Source organism: Choloepus didactylus, chromosome 2 (genome assembly GCF_015220235.1).
Source record: "Choloepus didactylus isolate mChoDid1 chromosome 2, mChoDid1.pri, whole genome shotgun sequence".
Classification (NCBI taxonomy): Eukaryota; Metazoa; Chordata; class Mammalia; order Pilosa; family Megalonychidae; genus Choloepus; species Choloepus didactylus.
Window position 1 is genome coordinate 127,186,492 of NC_051308.1, and position 16,496 is coordinate 127,202,987.

The following is a 16,496-nucleotide window of genomic DNA, read 5'->3' on the forward strand; positions in this document are numbered from 1 at the left end:
TTGTACCACTTTATAGTCTTTGGTACTGTTTTAATAGTTTACCATGGGAAAGTATTAATTAAAAAAAAAAAAAAAAAAAAAAAAACAACTCACATAAAATCATCTATCTTTAACCCAGAATGTGACTGGGAAAGAAGATTTTAATGCTGTCACTTTCCTAAGAGGTTAGAATTCTTCCAACAGAATGTTTTCAGAATAAAGCCATAAGTTGACCTGAAAAAGTAAATCACATTAATTATAATACTGGAAAAGGAAAAAGAAAAACCTAAAACCTAGATGTCCTCTTATCTTCCTAATTAGCAAAGTACCTCAGAAAAATGGTGAAAAATGCAAACATACTAGACTTAGATATGAACTGTTCTATAAAACAGTAAATTCCATTTTAGATCCCAGTATCTGGCCTTCAAAATGGAAGCCATTTAACAGAGTTGGATTTTTAGCAAGCAATACAAAACCATGGAATATTACGCCCATGTTTTTAATATCCATCTTTTTTTTCCATTTAGATTAAAATAACAGTTCAGCAAAAATGGAACAAAGACTGCTGATTATACATGAGTATATACAGAAAGCTATGGCATTTTCCATCATTATTAGTGAGCATTTTCTGGGTATCAACTAGGTTCATGCCTTTGCATAAAACCAATTTTATTGTAATTATTAAGTTATTGTAGATTTTTAGGAGTAAATGGATGTACCAATTTGAATGTATTATGTCCCCCCAAACGCCGTTATCTTTGATGTAATTTTGTGTGGGTGGACCTATCAGTGTTAATTAGATTGTAATTCTTTGAGTGTTTCCATGGAGATGTGCCTCACCCAGCTGTGGGTGATGACTCTGATTGGATAATTTCCATGGAGCTGTTGGTCCGCCCATTGGGTGGGTCTGAATTAAATTACTGGAGCACTATATAAGATCAGACAGAAGGAGGAAGCTGCTACAGCCAAGAGGGACACTTTGAAGGAAGCACAGAAGCTGCAGATAAGAGACATTGTGAAGATGGTCATTGAAAGCAGACTCTTGCTCCAGAGAAGCTAAGAGAGGACAAATATCCCAAGTGCAACTAAGAGTGACATTTTTGAGGAACTGCAGCCTAGAGAGGAATGTCCTGGGAGAAAGCCATTTTGAAACCAGAACTTGAGAGCAGATGCCAGCCACGTGCCTTCCCAGCTAACAGAGGTTTTCGGGACACCACTGGCCATCCTCCAGTGACAGTAGCCGATTGCTGATGTGTTTATCTTGGACACTTTATGGCCTTAAGACTAACTGTGTAACCAAATAAACCCCCTTTTATAAAAGCCAATCCATCTCTGCTGTTTTGCATTCTGACAGCATTAGCAAACTAAAACAATGGATATTAAAACAAGTCGTCTTATCACTTATATTGTTGACCAAGAAGATGTCATCAAAATCAAGCATTAGCTGGATTTCTCATTATTAATGTAAACCCATCATTCCTTAATGTCCATATAGTTTAACCTGCCCCATTCTAATACCTCCTCAAATAAGCACACTTATGCTCAGGGTTGGCTATGCTTTTCCGGCTGCAACCTGCCAAGATTTTAATTTGAGTATGTAAGTAAACTGTCATACTGATTTAAAAATAGATACATAAAAAATAAAAATATGTAAGAGAAACCCAAAGTTAAGAAGTATTTACACACAAATGTATTTATACCATACTTCACTACTGCTGCACTGTTTATGGTTTAACTTTAAAACTACTAATCACCACTAGTTTTTCTGCTAGTTACACTGGTTGCAAATATAATGACAGTCTCTTTTTTGGGGGGAAAGGTTGAAGAAGGGCAAAGGAAGGAGAGGTAAAGGACACACTTAAAAAAAAACTTGATCCATAGCAAAGTCAAGTTTGCATTAACTATTCCTTTCTTCTAGTTTTTGTTCCAAATAGAAATGAATAATTTGGATGAAATTACTTAAATTGCTTTTAATTTTTATTCACATCGACTGAACATATTAACATTTTTAGAATAATACAGAATAAGATGATGAGCTGAGTCATTTACTTTGGCGTAGAAAAGAAAATATGGCATAAGAACCCCTTCAGAATATTTTTATAACATTTCTGCTAAGCTCTTAATATGATGTGATTTTTCCCCCACTGCTTAAATACCAGTTTTCCATTAGGATTGAATGACCATTAAAAAATAAAGTATAAGCATATAAAATGCCATGAATCTAAGTTGGAGGAAATACATTTTCTAGCATCTAGCAAACTAAGAGATTACCTTCATAACCCACCACCCCCCAAAAAAATCTTTCTATAATTCAACAACAAAAAGACAAACAACCCCATCTTTTCAAAATAGGCAAAGGACTTGAAAAGACATTCTCCAAAGAAGATATGTAAATGACCAACAGGCATATGAAAAGATGATCAACATCATTAGCCATTAGGAAAATGCAAATCAAAACCACAATGAGACACTACTTCATATGCACTAGGACAGCTATTAAAAAAGATGGAAAATAACAAGTGTTGACAAGGATGAGGAGAACCTAGAACCCTTGTACATTGCTGGCGAGAATGTAAAATGTGGAAAACACATTTCCCCTGTGCAAACAGTTTGGCTGTTTCTCAAAGAGTTAAACACAGAATTACCAAATGAGCCAGCAATTCCACTCCTAGGTATACACCCCCAAAAATTGAAAACAGGGACTCTATCAGATACTTGTACACCAATGTTCAGAGCAGCATTATTCATGCAGCCCAAAGGTGGAAACAACCCAAGTGTCCATCAACAGATGAATGGATAAACAAAATGTAGTATATACATACAGTGAAACATTATTCAGCCATAAAAAGGAATGAAGTTCTGATACATGCTACAACATGGATGAATTCTGAAAACATTATTCTAAGTAAAATAAGCCAGACACAAAAGGACAAATACTATATGATTCCATGTATATGAAAAATCTAGAATAGGCGAATTCATAGAAACAGAAATTAGATTAGAGGTTACCAAGGGCTGGGGAGAGGATGGAATGGGACATTATGTTTAATGAGTATAGAGTTTCCATTTGGGGTGATGAAAAAGTTTTGGAAATGGAGAGTGATTATGGTTGCACAACAATGTGAATGCAATTAATGCCAATGAATTTGTGCTGGTTTCGATGTATTATGTCCCCCAAAATGTCATTATCTTTGATGCAATCTTGTTTGGGCAGACAGATTAGTGTTGATTAGATTTTGGAATCCTTTGGGTGTTTCCATGGAGATGTGATTCAATCAACTGTGGACAAGACCTTTGGCTGGATAATTTCCATGGAGGTGTAGCCCTGCCCATTCAGGGTGGGTCTGAATTAAATTACTGGAGTACTATGTAAGTTCAGACAGAAGGAGCAAGCTTGCCACAGCCAAAATGGTCACTTTGAAGAACACAAAGGAGTTCAAAGAGGAGCTACAGATGAGAGACAGCTTGAAGATGACTACTGAAAGCAGACGTTTGTTCCAGAGAAGCTAAGAGAGGAAAAACACCCCAAGAGCAACTGAGAGTGACATTTTGGAGAGAAGCTGAAGCCTAGAGAGGAACATGCTGGGAGAAAGCCATTTTGAAACCAGAACTCTGAAGCAGACTCCAGCCAAGTGCCTTCGCAGCTAACAGATGTCTTCCGGATACCATCGGCCATCCTCCATTGAAGGTACCCAATTGTTGATGTGTTACCTTGGACACTGTATGGCCTTAAGGCCATAACTGTGTAACCAAATAAACCCCCTTTTATAAAAGCCAATCCATCTCTGGTGTTTTGCATTCCGGCAACATTAGCAAACCAGAACAGAATTATATACTTAACAATAGATAAAATGGCAGATTTCATGTTAGATATATTTTACCACAATAAAATTTTAAAAATATATTTGATTACTTATATGTTGATTATATGTTATATGGATATATAAAGGATATATAAAGGATGCAAAATCCTTTTAAATATAATGAAAAATTATTAGAATAATCTTTATAAAAATATATATGTCCTCCAAAAGCATAAAGGAATATTAAAGAATTATGCAAAGCACAGATTCCCTCAGTTAACATTCACTAAGCAAAAACTGTTTATAGTTCAATGGTTCTTAACCAATGCTGCACAATAGCACCAACAGGGAAGATTTTAAAACACTAATACTAGGGTCTCACCTCAGACCAACTATCAGAATCACTGGGGGGATGGGGGTGGGGGAGGTAGAGAGTGAGGCTCAAGCATTGACATTTTGTAAAAGCTCCCCAAGTGAAAATCTAATATGCAGCTAAAGCTGAGAACCATTACACTAGTCCAGAAATCTAATATCTATCCCAAAGCCCGATCTATGATGGCCAGAGGATGCTCTACTCTGATTTCTTCAATTCTTCCTTTCCTCACCTTTGTCTGGTCAACAAAGATTTCACACCTACCCTACCCTATGCCATGCACTGCACCAAGCAGCAGTAAACAAAATAAACATTTTTATCCCTCTTGGGGTTATAAGATCACCTTAAATGAAGTCTTCACTGAGGCCCGGAACGTCACCAAGTGATATTTACTATCAAGATGAAATTACTATAAAATGAATTCCTATTTGTACCACAAGAGGGTGGGATAGAAGGAATGCTTTTATGCCTGCTTAACACATTTGTTTTGCTTGTTTTTTTAAACAATGAGCATGTATATATCCTTTCACAATTTTTTTAAAGCATGTGTTTTAAAAAGATTTAAAAAATGAATTCCTAGGAGATTGAAGACATCCCCCTCTCCTCACCCCTCGAACTGGATACTTGGAACGATGCCTAACAATCCTATTGGAAAAGACTGACAGGAACTCCCAGGACTGATGCAGACAGGGTTCTGGCAGGGGTTGAGAATACACTCCAACAGTTTCTGTAGATGGTGGTTGCAAAAAATAATGGGAGATGGTGCACAAACAGGATTTGGAGTTTACTGGAGACCTAATGATCTTCTAAATATGTATGAGAGCATTTCTGGACAGGAGACAAACCAAATAGCAGAACTGCAGGCAACTCGCAGAGCAGTTGAACAAGCAAAAAGCCAACACATAGATAAACTCATCATTGGAACGGATAGCAAGTTTATCATCAACAGCTTGACAGAATAAAAAACGACCTCCAGAATAGTTGTTGTCAACAGAAGACAATTTGAGAAGACTGACCAAGCTTCACAAGGAATGAATATTTGGTGGAAATAAGTTCCTGGTCACTGTGAGGCATCAAACGTAATGAAGAAGCTGAAAGATAAACCATAGAAGAATCTAGAAAATAAGACAATTTTCATCATGGGTGTTACCTACCCCTGTGAAGCTATATCTGCTGGTGACAATTTCCAAAGATTTCTTTTCATTCTCCCATTAGCATCTCCAAATAAAACTTGTTTTCTCACCCTTACTTATTTCTATATTTTTCTACCATTGATATTACCAACCTTTTTGTCAAGTACAATATAATAAAAAGATTTCCTGCTTTAAAAAAAAAAAGAAAGGAAGAAAGAAAAGAAAATCTAGATAAATGCAGCAAGACATACCTATAGATTCTTGGATAGATCCTCAGCTATGTATTTCTCTGGGGAGGAGGGTCAGGATTTGAGTTTGTGTACTGGAGTAGACAGCAAGGTTAATGATCCCAGGTTTCTTTACCTCTTTCCTGGAGTAGCCTTTTTGCCCTCCCTAATCCCTTAGCTATTGTTCCAATGCCCAACAAAATCGTACCAAAAACGGCAAAAGCTGAAGGTCAAAATCCTTCCAGATATACAGTAATGACATCTAAAATTAGGTGTCATTTAGATCAGGGAAGCAGTGGAGGCAATGTTAATATCAAACATTAAGAGAAACAGATTGTGCAAAGAAAAGCAATTAAAATGATATAATTTTTCCCTACCAAATTTGAAAAAAAATTAAATGATGATAATCAGTATTAAGGAAAGTGCGATAAAATGGTTCCCTCACAGTTCTGCAGGAGTTTCAATTGTTGTATTATACTGGGCTCAATCTACAATCACAAAATAATTCAGAATGGACTTGTGTAACAACCAACCCTAAATGATGTATCAATTCTGTATCAGATCAGATTTCTTAAGGCTCTCATTTTACTGCAGGCTTTTTTGTTCAGGAATATTCAGAACTAACAAAAATGCCTTGAAGATGACAACAGTTTCATTGGCTTACATCTTCCGTTTACCACTTCCCCAGATAGAACATGACAAAGAAGATAAAATATGTTAAAAACTTTAAATATAGTGGAAGAAAGCATATCTTATATGCTTTTAAATGACTGCCAAAAGAGAAACAGTTCATTATAACAGTAAGAAACAAAGACAATGTATATTGAATTCTGGGAACACTATAGTAGCTTATATCCAAACATCCTACCCCCTCCAAAATATGATTTAGGGATTTACAGTAGGTCTGTTTTCTTTCAGAGAATAAATCTGGTGTTCCTGTTGAGTGCCTAGTAAGGTGGGGTATGTGAGAGAAATCCATTATGCCCTTGAAGAATCCCAACCTAAGAAATATACAGGTTAGAAGGAGTTACAGATTATTAAAAACTCTTCAAACTACAGCTGCAAGCTCTAATAACAACCTACCTGCAACAGATTATTTAGTAAATATCTAATAGATGCTGCAAAGCCCTGTAAAAACAAAAATGATCAGAATAAACAAAAGACTATTTGTGTGTGGGAAATGGGAAAGTTTTTCTCAATTTTGGTGCAATGAGACAAAACATCTCCAACACAGAAAGAGATAGGACCTAGAATTAGTAGTAATGTAATGTGCCCATATTTGAAAAAAAATTTTTTTAAGATGATCTTGAAACACAAACAATTGGCTAAAATAATCCCGATTCAGTCACAATGTTTATTATGGAGAATGTGGTACCTTGAAAAGAAACTATTTCCTAAAATACTTAAGACACTAGAGAAGCAAATGAGAAAGGATTGCTTTAATTTCCTTGAGAGTTTCTCCTGATCTCCCTCAAAAGGTATAACCAACATTTTATTTAAGTCAATTATTCACTGTATTCACTCAGTAAGTATTTTTTAATACATACTGCTGGCCACTGCTCATCCACAGCAATGGACAAAACAGACAAAAATCCCTGCCCTCATGGCATTTACATTCTACTGGAAGGAAAACAAAGTAAATATGCAGCATATCAGATGACAACACCTACTACAGACAAAAATAAAGCCAAGAAGGGGCTCAAGGGCAGGGAGTAGAGTGGCGAGGGAGGTTTGCCTCTGGGAGAGGGATAACCTCAAAGTCCTGGGTCTCTTGTGGAGACTGACATAAATAAGAATAAAGGGCATAATGAAATTGGTCCTGAGGGTTTCAAGGTATATACTGGTCGGTGGTGAGGCTGTGAGCGTTGAGGAGAAGAAAAGCATGGGGAATCTTTCCAGGAACAAGCACAGTTCTCTTCACTCAGGAGTGTAAGCCTGGAAAGGGGCGATATTATCCTGAGCAAGAAGTGTTTCTTTTTGATTCCTGCCTATAAAAACCTAGAGGCCAGGAGAGGGGAAGACCCACCTGGAATTGATTGCAGTAAGTAAACCAGGTTTCTAAATCCACCATATGCTCAGCCCCATAGTCAATCTCACTTCTCTGTGACAAGCATCATGAAAAATATCATGGACCCAAAATGGAAGGAGGAAGTGGAAAAGAAACGTAGACAGTAAAAGATGAGGTTAATGTGAGGGACCTTAATAGAAAGAAAAGCTAATCTGTACCTTTTTATATACATATTTATATATATATAAAAAGGACTCATTTTCAAGTGGCTATACCTTTCCACATTCCAGCTAGATTATGTGACTGACAAGCATTATATCCAAGATGTTTCTGCCTCTTAGAGTTTCCTTCCTAAACTTTATCTTCTACATGCAATAGAAAGTTGAAAGAGTTCATTTTCAGGAAAAAAAGAAAAAAAAACGAATGAATTTAAAAGGCCCTCAAACAACTTTCCTGCCACATCACTCTTCTAAAACCTAAGAATGTTTTCCAAAGAGTAACTAAATCCTCACAGTGTACCTACAAATATAGAAAGGAAGGATACTACAAATTATCTGCCCCTTTAAGAAGAAAATATAAAGAATAGGTAAAGCGACACAGTTTTTGCTTGACATCACACAAGTCACTGGTAATAAGGATCAGGACCTTTGAAGATAGGATCCATATGTTAATGGTGAAAACACTTCATCAATGTCACTTATACAGAGCAATAGCTAAAGCAGTTGAAGCTCAAGTTACAAGTGATTATAAATCTGGAAAGACTTCCCTAGATTTATTCAACATAAGCTAATGTCCTTTTTGTATACTAAAGAACTGACTTATTCACAACTACTCTAAAGGAATAAAACACAAGCAAATCTTAAACAGTTATTATAATGAAAACAGAAGGGACTAAGAACTATAAGTAACTAAATACACATTTAATTCAATAAAATTAATCTAGTACAGCAGTGGTTCTCAAATACTGATCCATGATGAAGTTTTAAACAGCCACAATGAAATGAAAATAGTAAGGACAAGGTTACAAGTCTTTTATAAAGCTGAATTTATTTACTCTATAAAACTGTCCTTAATTCTAAAATTAAGTATTCCCTAATTTGTTGGTGCTATCATGAAATGATCAAGATAAATGTCAGGGGAAAGGGGTTCTAACATCCTTACCCTCAAAAAAAGAAGTTGATGAAACTACCTGGCCCTGCAATTGTGTGTGTATGTTTGCGTATGTGTATGTGCATGTGTGTGAAATCCACAACAATGTGATACAGAGCTCTTCAACCATGGAAAATCCAATCAAATTTTGAATAAGAAAATAAAGGTTAAGAGGAGGTGGGGCAAGATGGCGACATAGGAAGGTGTGGAATTTAGTTAGTCCCCCAGATCAACTAGAAAATAGCCAGGACTAACTAGAAAATAGTCTGGAACTGATGGGGGGACATCTGTGACTGAACACACATTGTACACCAGTCTGGAATGGGTGGAATGGCTGAGATCCCAGCATAGAACTGTAAGTAAAGCTTCCCAAACTGTGGAGCTGGCACCCCTCCCCAACCAGCAGAGAAGGCTAAGTTGGAAACCTTCACTGTGAGAAAAAGAAGCAGTCCCTGCCAGGAGCAAGGGAATGTAGCCCAACCAAGTTCCAACTGCGGTTTTAATTAACAAATTTGGACTACTGGATACGTGCTATGAGCACAGATAAACCCAGAGCAAGCAGAAAAGGAACCTGGAGTTTTCTTAAGGCAGAGAGGTGGGGGGACTGATGGGAAAAAAAATACACAAATAAATAAAAACAGGCTTTTGGAATCTGCTGAGCTTAGGATCCTGGAAAAGGGCTGTGTCCCAAGAAAAGGGGTACACAGAACTGGATACCAATTCCAGTTCTTGCCTGGTGAACTGAAGAGCTCAGGACTGGCTCTGAAAAGGGGAGCACTTTTTTACTATTTTTTTCCTCTCATTCTAAGTAGCTCATTAGAGAAAGCCTCAGGCATTTTCAGTTGTTAGCACCAACCCAGACAAAGGTAGAGATAACCCAGTCAGAGAGTCAAAGGAAAAACTCAAAAGTAGAAGATAATTCCCTAAAGGGCTTATCTTCCCTAAGAAAAAGGGGGGGGGGGGGCTCAAATGGCAGCCCTCCCTCAGAGAACTTAGAGACCAGGGCCTGGGGGGGAAAAAACACAGAAACAGCTTAAGCTTGGCTTCTGACATCCTCAGTCCCTGGCTGGGACAGGGCCCATCGAGAATTAAATGCACTGCACCTCTTTACGCTGGTGGGGAGCTGTGGTGACAGGCGTCACCTGCTGGGCAGGACAGGAAAAGCACAGAGTCTAGAGGCCTGACAATCTGCTAGGTCTCACCCTCAGGGAAACCTGATACTGAATACAGCCTCCTCCTGAGACCTGGGCCCCTCTAGTCTTGGAAAATCTAACTGGGATGATCAAGAGAACCAGACGCCTGGGCAACAAAAAATTATGAATCACATTAGGAAAAACGAAGATATCGCCCAGTCAAAGGAACAAACTTACACTTCAAATGATATACACGAGTTGAAACAACTAATTAATATCTTCAAACACATATGCTACATCATTTCAAAAATCAAATTAACAAATTGAGGGAAGATATGACAAAAAAGATGAAGGATATAAAGAAGATATTTGGCAAACCTAAGGAAGAAAGTGAAAGTTTAAAGAAACAATTGGCAGAACTTATGGAAATGAAAGGCACAATAGAAGAGATGAAAAACACAATGGAGACATACAACAGCAGATTTGAAGAGGGAGAAGAAAGGATTCAGGAGCTACAGGACAGGACATTTGAAATACTACAACAAAAGAACAGATGGGGAAAAGAATGGAAAAATATGAGCATGATCTCAGGGAACTGAATGACAACATGAAGTTTACAAACATATGTGTCATGGATGTCCCAGAAGGAGAAGGGAAAGCAAAAGGGGCTGAAACAATAATGGAGGCAATCATCACTGAAAATTTCCCATCTCTTATGAAATATATACAATTAAAGATCCAAGAAGTACAACATACGCCAAACAGAACAGATCTGATTAGACCGACTTCAAAACACCTAATAATCAGATTATCAAATGTTAAAGACAAAAAGAGAATTCTGAAAGCAGCAAGAGAAAAGCAATCCATCACATATAAAGAAAGCTCAATAAGGCTATGTGCGGATTTCTCAGTAGAAACCATGGAGGTGAGAAGGCAGTGGTGTGATATATTTAAGATACTGAAAGAGGAAAAAACTGCCAACCAAGAATTCTATATCCGGCAAAACTGCCCTTCAAAAATGAGGGAGAGTTTGAAATATTTTCAAACAAACAGATACTGAGAGAGTTTGTGAACAAGATAACTGCTCCACAAGAAATACTACAGGGAGCTGTTCCAGTTTGCTAATGCTGCCTTTTCGCAAAACACCAGAAATGGATAGGCTTTCATAAAGGAGGTTTATTTGGTTACAAAGTTACAGTGTCCAAGGTAAGTCATCAACAATTGGGTACCTTCACTGGAGGATGGCCAATGGTGTCTGGAAAACCTGTGTTAGCTGGGAAAGTACGTGGCTGGTGTCTGCTCCAGAGTTCTCATTTCAAAATGGCTTTCTCCCAGGGTGTTCCTCTCTAGGCTGCAGTTCCTCAAAAATGTCACTCTTAGTTGCTCTTGGGGTGCTTTTCCTCTCTTAGCTTCTCTGGAGCAAAAGTCCACTTTTAATGGTTGCTTTCAAACTGTCTCTTTTCTGCAGCTCCTCTCTCAGCTCCTGTGCATTCTTCAAAGTGTCTCTCTTGGCTATAGCAAGCTTGCTCCTTCTGTCTGAGCTTTTATAGGGCTCCAGTAAACTAATCAAGGCCCACACTGAATGGGCGGGGCCACACCTCCATGGAAATTATCCAGAGTTATCACCTACAGTTGGGTGGGTAACATCTCCGTGGAAACACTCAAAGAATTACAATCTAATCAATAATAATACTTCTGCCCACACAAGATTGCATCAAAGATAATGGCATTTAGGGTGACATAATACATTCAAACTGGCACAGGAGCACTACAGGCAGACAGGAAAAGACAGGAGAGAGAGGTCTGGAGAAGAGTGTAGAAATGAAGACTATCAGTAAGGATACTTGTGATCTCACTAATATGGACTAACACTGATGAGCAAAATTTGAGAGTTGAGAACACAGGTTATCAGAAGACAGAAAGAGGTTAGAGATCAGGCATTTGATGCTGGAGAAGTACAGAAGGTTCAATAGGATTGATTCTGTAGATCCAGAAATTAAAGATATAGATCAGAAATTGAATGGATAGCATAATACTGTGTGATAGTAATACAACATTGTAAGTACTCTGAACAAACATGAGTGTGAGTACAGTTGAAAGAGGAAGGCTATGGGCATGTATGATACCAGAAAGAAAGATAGACGATAAAGACTGGGACTGTATAATAGAAGACAAGACTGGGACTGTATTACTTAGCAAAACCTAGAATGGTGAATGATGGTGATTAAATGTACAAATATAAGAATGTTTTTAAATGAGGGAGAACAAATTAATGCTAACATTGCAAGGTGTTGAACATTGGATGATATAGGGGGAAAATACAATCAATGCAAACTAGAATCTATAGTTAACAGTAACATTGTAACATGCTTCCAGTAATTGTAAAAAAGGCAATACAGCAAAGCTAAATGTCTATAAGAGGGGAGATAAGGAGTGATATGGGATTCTTGGTGGTGGTGTTGTCTGAACTTTTCATTGTATTTTATTTTTCTTCCATCTTTTGTATTCTTATTCATTTTTTTTTTCTCCTTTCCTCTTTCTCTGGGGAAGAAATGGAAATGTCCTCAGATAGACTGTGGTGGTGAACACATAATTTTGTGATTATACTAGGAATCACTGATTGTTTACTTAAGGTGGATTGTATGGTGTGTGAATAAAACCGTTAAAAAAATAGAGGGATACAAGTGCTGGAGAAAATGTGGAGACATCAAGGCACCTATTCCCTGTTGGCAGGGAGGTAGAATGGCACAGCCCACCTGGAGGGCAGTGTGGTCATTCCACAGGAAGCTAACTATGGGGTTGCCATATGGTCCTGCAACCCCATTACTGGGTATATACTTGGAAGAACTGAGAGCAGGGACACGAGTGGACATTGCACATTGGTGGTTACAGCAGCAAAATTCACAATTTGCAATGGATGGAGGTGGCCTAAGGGTACATCAACCAATAAACGGAATCGTGAACTATGGTATATACCTATAAGGGAATCCTGAGCAGCGGCAAGAAGAAATGAAGTTGTGAGGTATGCACCTAGGTGAATGGACCTTGAGGACAGTATGTTGAGTGAAACAAGCCAGAACTGAAAAGACAAACATTGTAACGCCTCACCAATATGGACTAACTACAATGTGCAAACTGAGAATTGAATGTGAGAGCATAGGTTACCAGGGGAAGGTTTATTGTAAAGATTTCTTGATTGTAAGCTCTTATAGCAGTCACATCTATTCATGAGTTGTAATGGCTGTCTCTAAATTCTGAGATGCTGAGTTGTTTGTGTATAACCTGATTGGACCCTGGAACTTCAGGTATTTGTGTGACACCTGAGACTCTGAACCAGAGTTCAGCAGCTATAAATGTCAGCATTACCCCATACAGCAAATGGTAAAGAAGCTGAAAAAGAGATCAGACCTCAATTAGCAATATGAACAAAGCAGACTTGTTTAGAACTAAGGTAAACCAGACTAAAGGGAAAAGGATGATATTGACTGTGTTTTAAAACCTCAACTTCTGTGCAAGACCAAAGGAAGAGTTGTTTATTTGGTGCAAAATCTATATTTTCTGTAGCACGCTATGTAAGTTAACTTGAACAGTTTATTCAAACACCATAATTACATGGAACCTTAAATAGGGGGTGAGATCTGGTTGGTTTGTACGGGTTAATGTGAAATCCCGATACATCCAAGAGTAATTTGGGCAAAGAATAAAAAGTATTTGCAAAGCCCCCTTGAGGGCCTGTGGAAAAAAGCGGAAACATTAAAATTCCCCATCTGGGAATTCCTGATATTCTCGCAAGCATTGGGGACTACCATTGTAATAGGCCAAGTCCTCAATCTTGGGGCTTGTCCTTATGAGGCCTGTTACTGCAAAGGAGAGGCTAAGCCTACTTATAATTGTGCCTAAGAGTCAACCCCAGAGAACCTCTGCTCAAATATGGCCTGTCTCTCTCTAAGCCCACTCAAGTAGGTAAACTCATTGCCCTCCCCCTACATGGGACATGACTCCCAGGGGTGTAAATCTCCCTGGCAAAATGGGACATGACTACCAGGGATGTGCCTGGGCTTGGCATCATGGGATTGAGAAAGCCTTCCTGACCAAAAAGGGGAAGAGAAATTACACAAAATAAAGTTCCAGTGGCTTGAGAGATTTCAAATGGAGTTGAGAGGTCATTTCGGAGGTTATTCTTATGCATCATGTAGATAACCCTTTTTAGTTTTAGTATATTAGAATAGCTAGAAGGAAATACCTGAAACTGTTGAACTGTAATCCAGTAGCATTGATTCTTGAAGACAATTGTATAATTATATAGCTTATATAGTGTGACTGTGTGATTGTGAAAACCTTGTGGCCCACGCTCCCTTTATTCAGTGTATGGACAGATGAGTAGAAAAGAGGACAATAAGTAAATGAATAATAGGGAGAAAAAGGAGTATGAGATGTTTTGGGTGTTCTTTTTTACTTTTATTTTTATTCTCATTTTTTGTTTTATTTTTTGGAGTAATGAAAATGTTCAAAAATTGATTGTGGTAATGAATGCACAATTATTTGATTATACGGTGAACAACTGATTGCAAACTCTGGATGACTGCATGGTGTGTGAATATATCTCAATAAAACTGCATTTAAAAATCATAAAAGTTAAAAGTTTCTGAAAATGTTCAAAAATTGATTGTGGTGATGAATGCACAACTATATAATGAAACTGTGAACCACTGATTGTACACTTTGGATGATTATCTGATGTGACTATATTGCAATAAAATTGCATTTAAAAAAATGACAGTTTCTGATACAGAGAAGCATTTTTGGTTTTCCAAAAACCAGAATAAATGAATTTTATCCACAACCTTCTGATGATGGCCACAAGTTTGAGCATTTAAATTTGAATCATTAATACATTTAAAGCATTGCATGTGTTTTAAAAATTCAAAACTGCCGCAAGAACCCATGTGTGGGTTTTATATCTGAAGGCAACTGCTGAAGAATGTTACATTTCTCAATTTAAAACAGCACAGTCCTATCTTTTGATATTCTAAGTGTTCTTCGGCTAATGTAAGAACTGCATCCAATTACACTTCTACAATAGAATTGCTCTCCAACGCATTTCACCTCAATTAAAAATGTCAATTTCATTTCAGGATAGTTAAAATTTTTGAATGTCATTTGGCTTTAGGCAATTTGTGTTGATTAAACAAAAATCAAACTAGACACAAAATAAATGTTACATAAACCTATTTCTAATTACCATTTACATACCAATGGAGGATCTTTAAGGTAGGCCACCTTTATTTCAATCACAGCTAACTGAAGCTGTGTTGTTTTTAAACCTGTACTAGATTTCTTCTGTCATTATCAAGCAGCTGCTCCAAGAATTTCTCAGAAAAAGGCACTTAACTGCATAACAAAGATGCTGTGCTGAGTTTAATCCAGAGTATGTTGCACACTGATACGAATTTTTCAATTTAATTTGACTCAGAACCAGAATTAGCTAGAAGTGCACTATCATAAAACAACAGAAAGCACCTTATTATATTGTAGTTCTATGTTTACTTATGCAACATTTGGTTATTTAAATTACCTTAACTTCCTCAATGAATATATAAGGTAGCTTTCTTTCCCCTAACCTTGTTATGAATATATAAATACTTCTTACCCTCTGAAACATAGAGAAGCCTTTTACTCCTAGCAGTGGTTTATTTCCAGTGAAAATCCAAACAGTCCTTCATATTTTAATTGCACCTCAGGCTATCCTTTTTGGTGTAGGACAACTCTATCAGAAGTCTGTCAATTAATAAATGTGTAGCTCAGTTAGCGGTAAAGAAGTAACTGTATGTTAGTGGTTGAGTTAAGGAGCCCCATAATTGCAGCATTGAATACCTACTGTTCTAATGTCACCAGGCTGACTCAGGCTAATGATCTCTCCAGGTGCCACTGTCTAATACAGGCCTATCAAGATGAGCATTCAGCAGCAGAGACTCCAGAAGAATTCATCCAACCACTGTACTTGCTTCTCGTACATAAACAAAGAGCTCTGATATCTAGGCTCCTTGCCACGAGGACATGCACTGAAAACGATTAAAGCATCACACGATTTTGGAAAGAATATACCGTCCCTTCTTTAAAGAAATCCTAAATTGGATCGAGAATGCTAATTAAAAAGATATTTGTTCTAAATAGTACTGGTCTCCTGATACATGGTGTTACCAGCCCTGATAAGCATCAAAACTGCAGCACAAAATGAGCCATAATGTGAACTAGGGATAAAAGACAGTTCATTTATCTTTGGCGATCGTGGTGATAAAATCATGTGTCTGGGGACCACTCAAACTGAAGTACACCCCAAATGATGCAGCCCAAAGTGGGCGAGGAGCTTCGCTCCATGTTCGCATCACCCCACAATCAACCTGAGAGTTAATCCCGAAACCCAGAACTCGTGAACCCTTAAAATATCCCCATCCCAGACCTAGGATCATGGACTCTTAACCCTGTTCTTCATACAAGTCTCCAGAAACCTTGCTAAGGGCCTTTTCAAGCTCCCACCACCCAAAACAAAGTTCACTACAACGTAATGGCAGTTTCCTTCAAAACTTGGGCTCCCTACTACCTCTCCGATCAGGGCCTGCCTCCCTCATGTCCCCTTCGGGGGGTGGGCTCTCCTTTCCTTTGATCCCCCCCGCCCCGCCCAACTACTCAC

At 37.9% G+C, this 16,496-nt stretch overlaps 1 protein-coding gene across 4 annotated transcripts in view; it reads right to left on the bottom strand.

The window, feature by feature from the left end:
* LRIG2 (leucine rich repeats and immunoglobulin like domains 2) overlaps positions 1-16,496 on the bottom strand; it is a 58,265-nt gene that overhangs the window by 41,327 nt on the left and 442 nt on the right. The window contains exon 2 of one of the 4 annotated variants that reach the window (XM_037826344.1): positions 94-213. The exons of 2 other annotated variants lie outside the window; for them this stretch is intronic. In XM_037826344.1, coding sequence (XP_037682272.1) covers positions 94-95 — 2 coding nt within the window. In that variant the 5' untranslated portion in view covers positions 96-213. Of the gene's footprint in view, positions 1-93; positions 214-15,683; positions 16,434-16,496 lie in introns of those variants that run through there. One more of the 4 variants, XM_037826346.1, reaches the window with a different exon arrangement.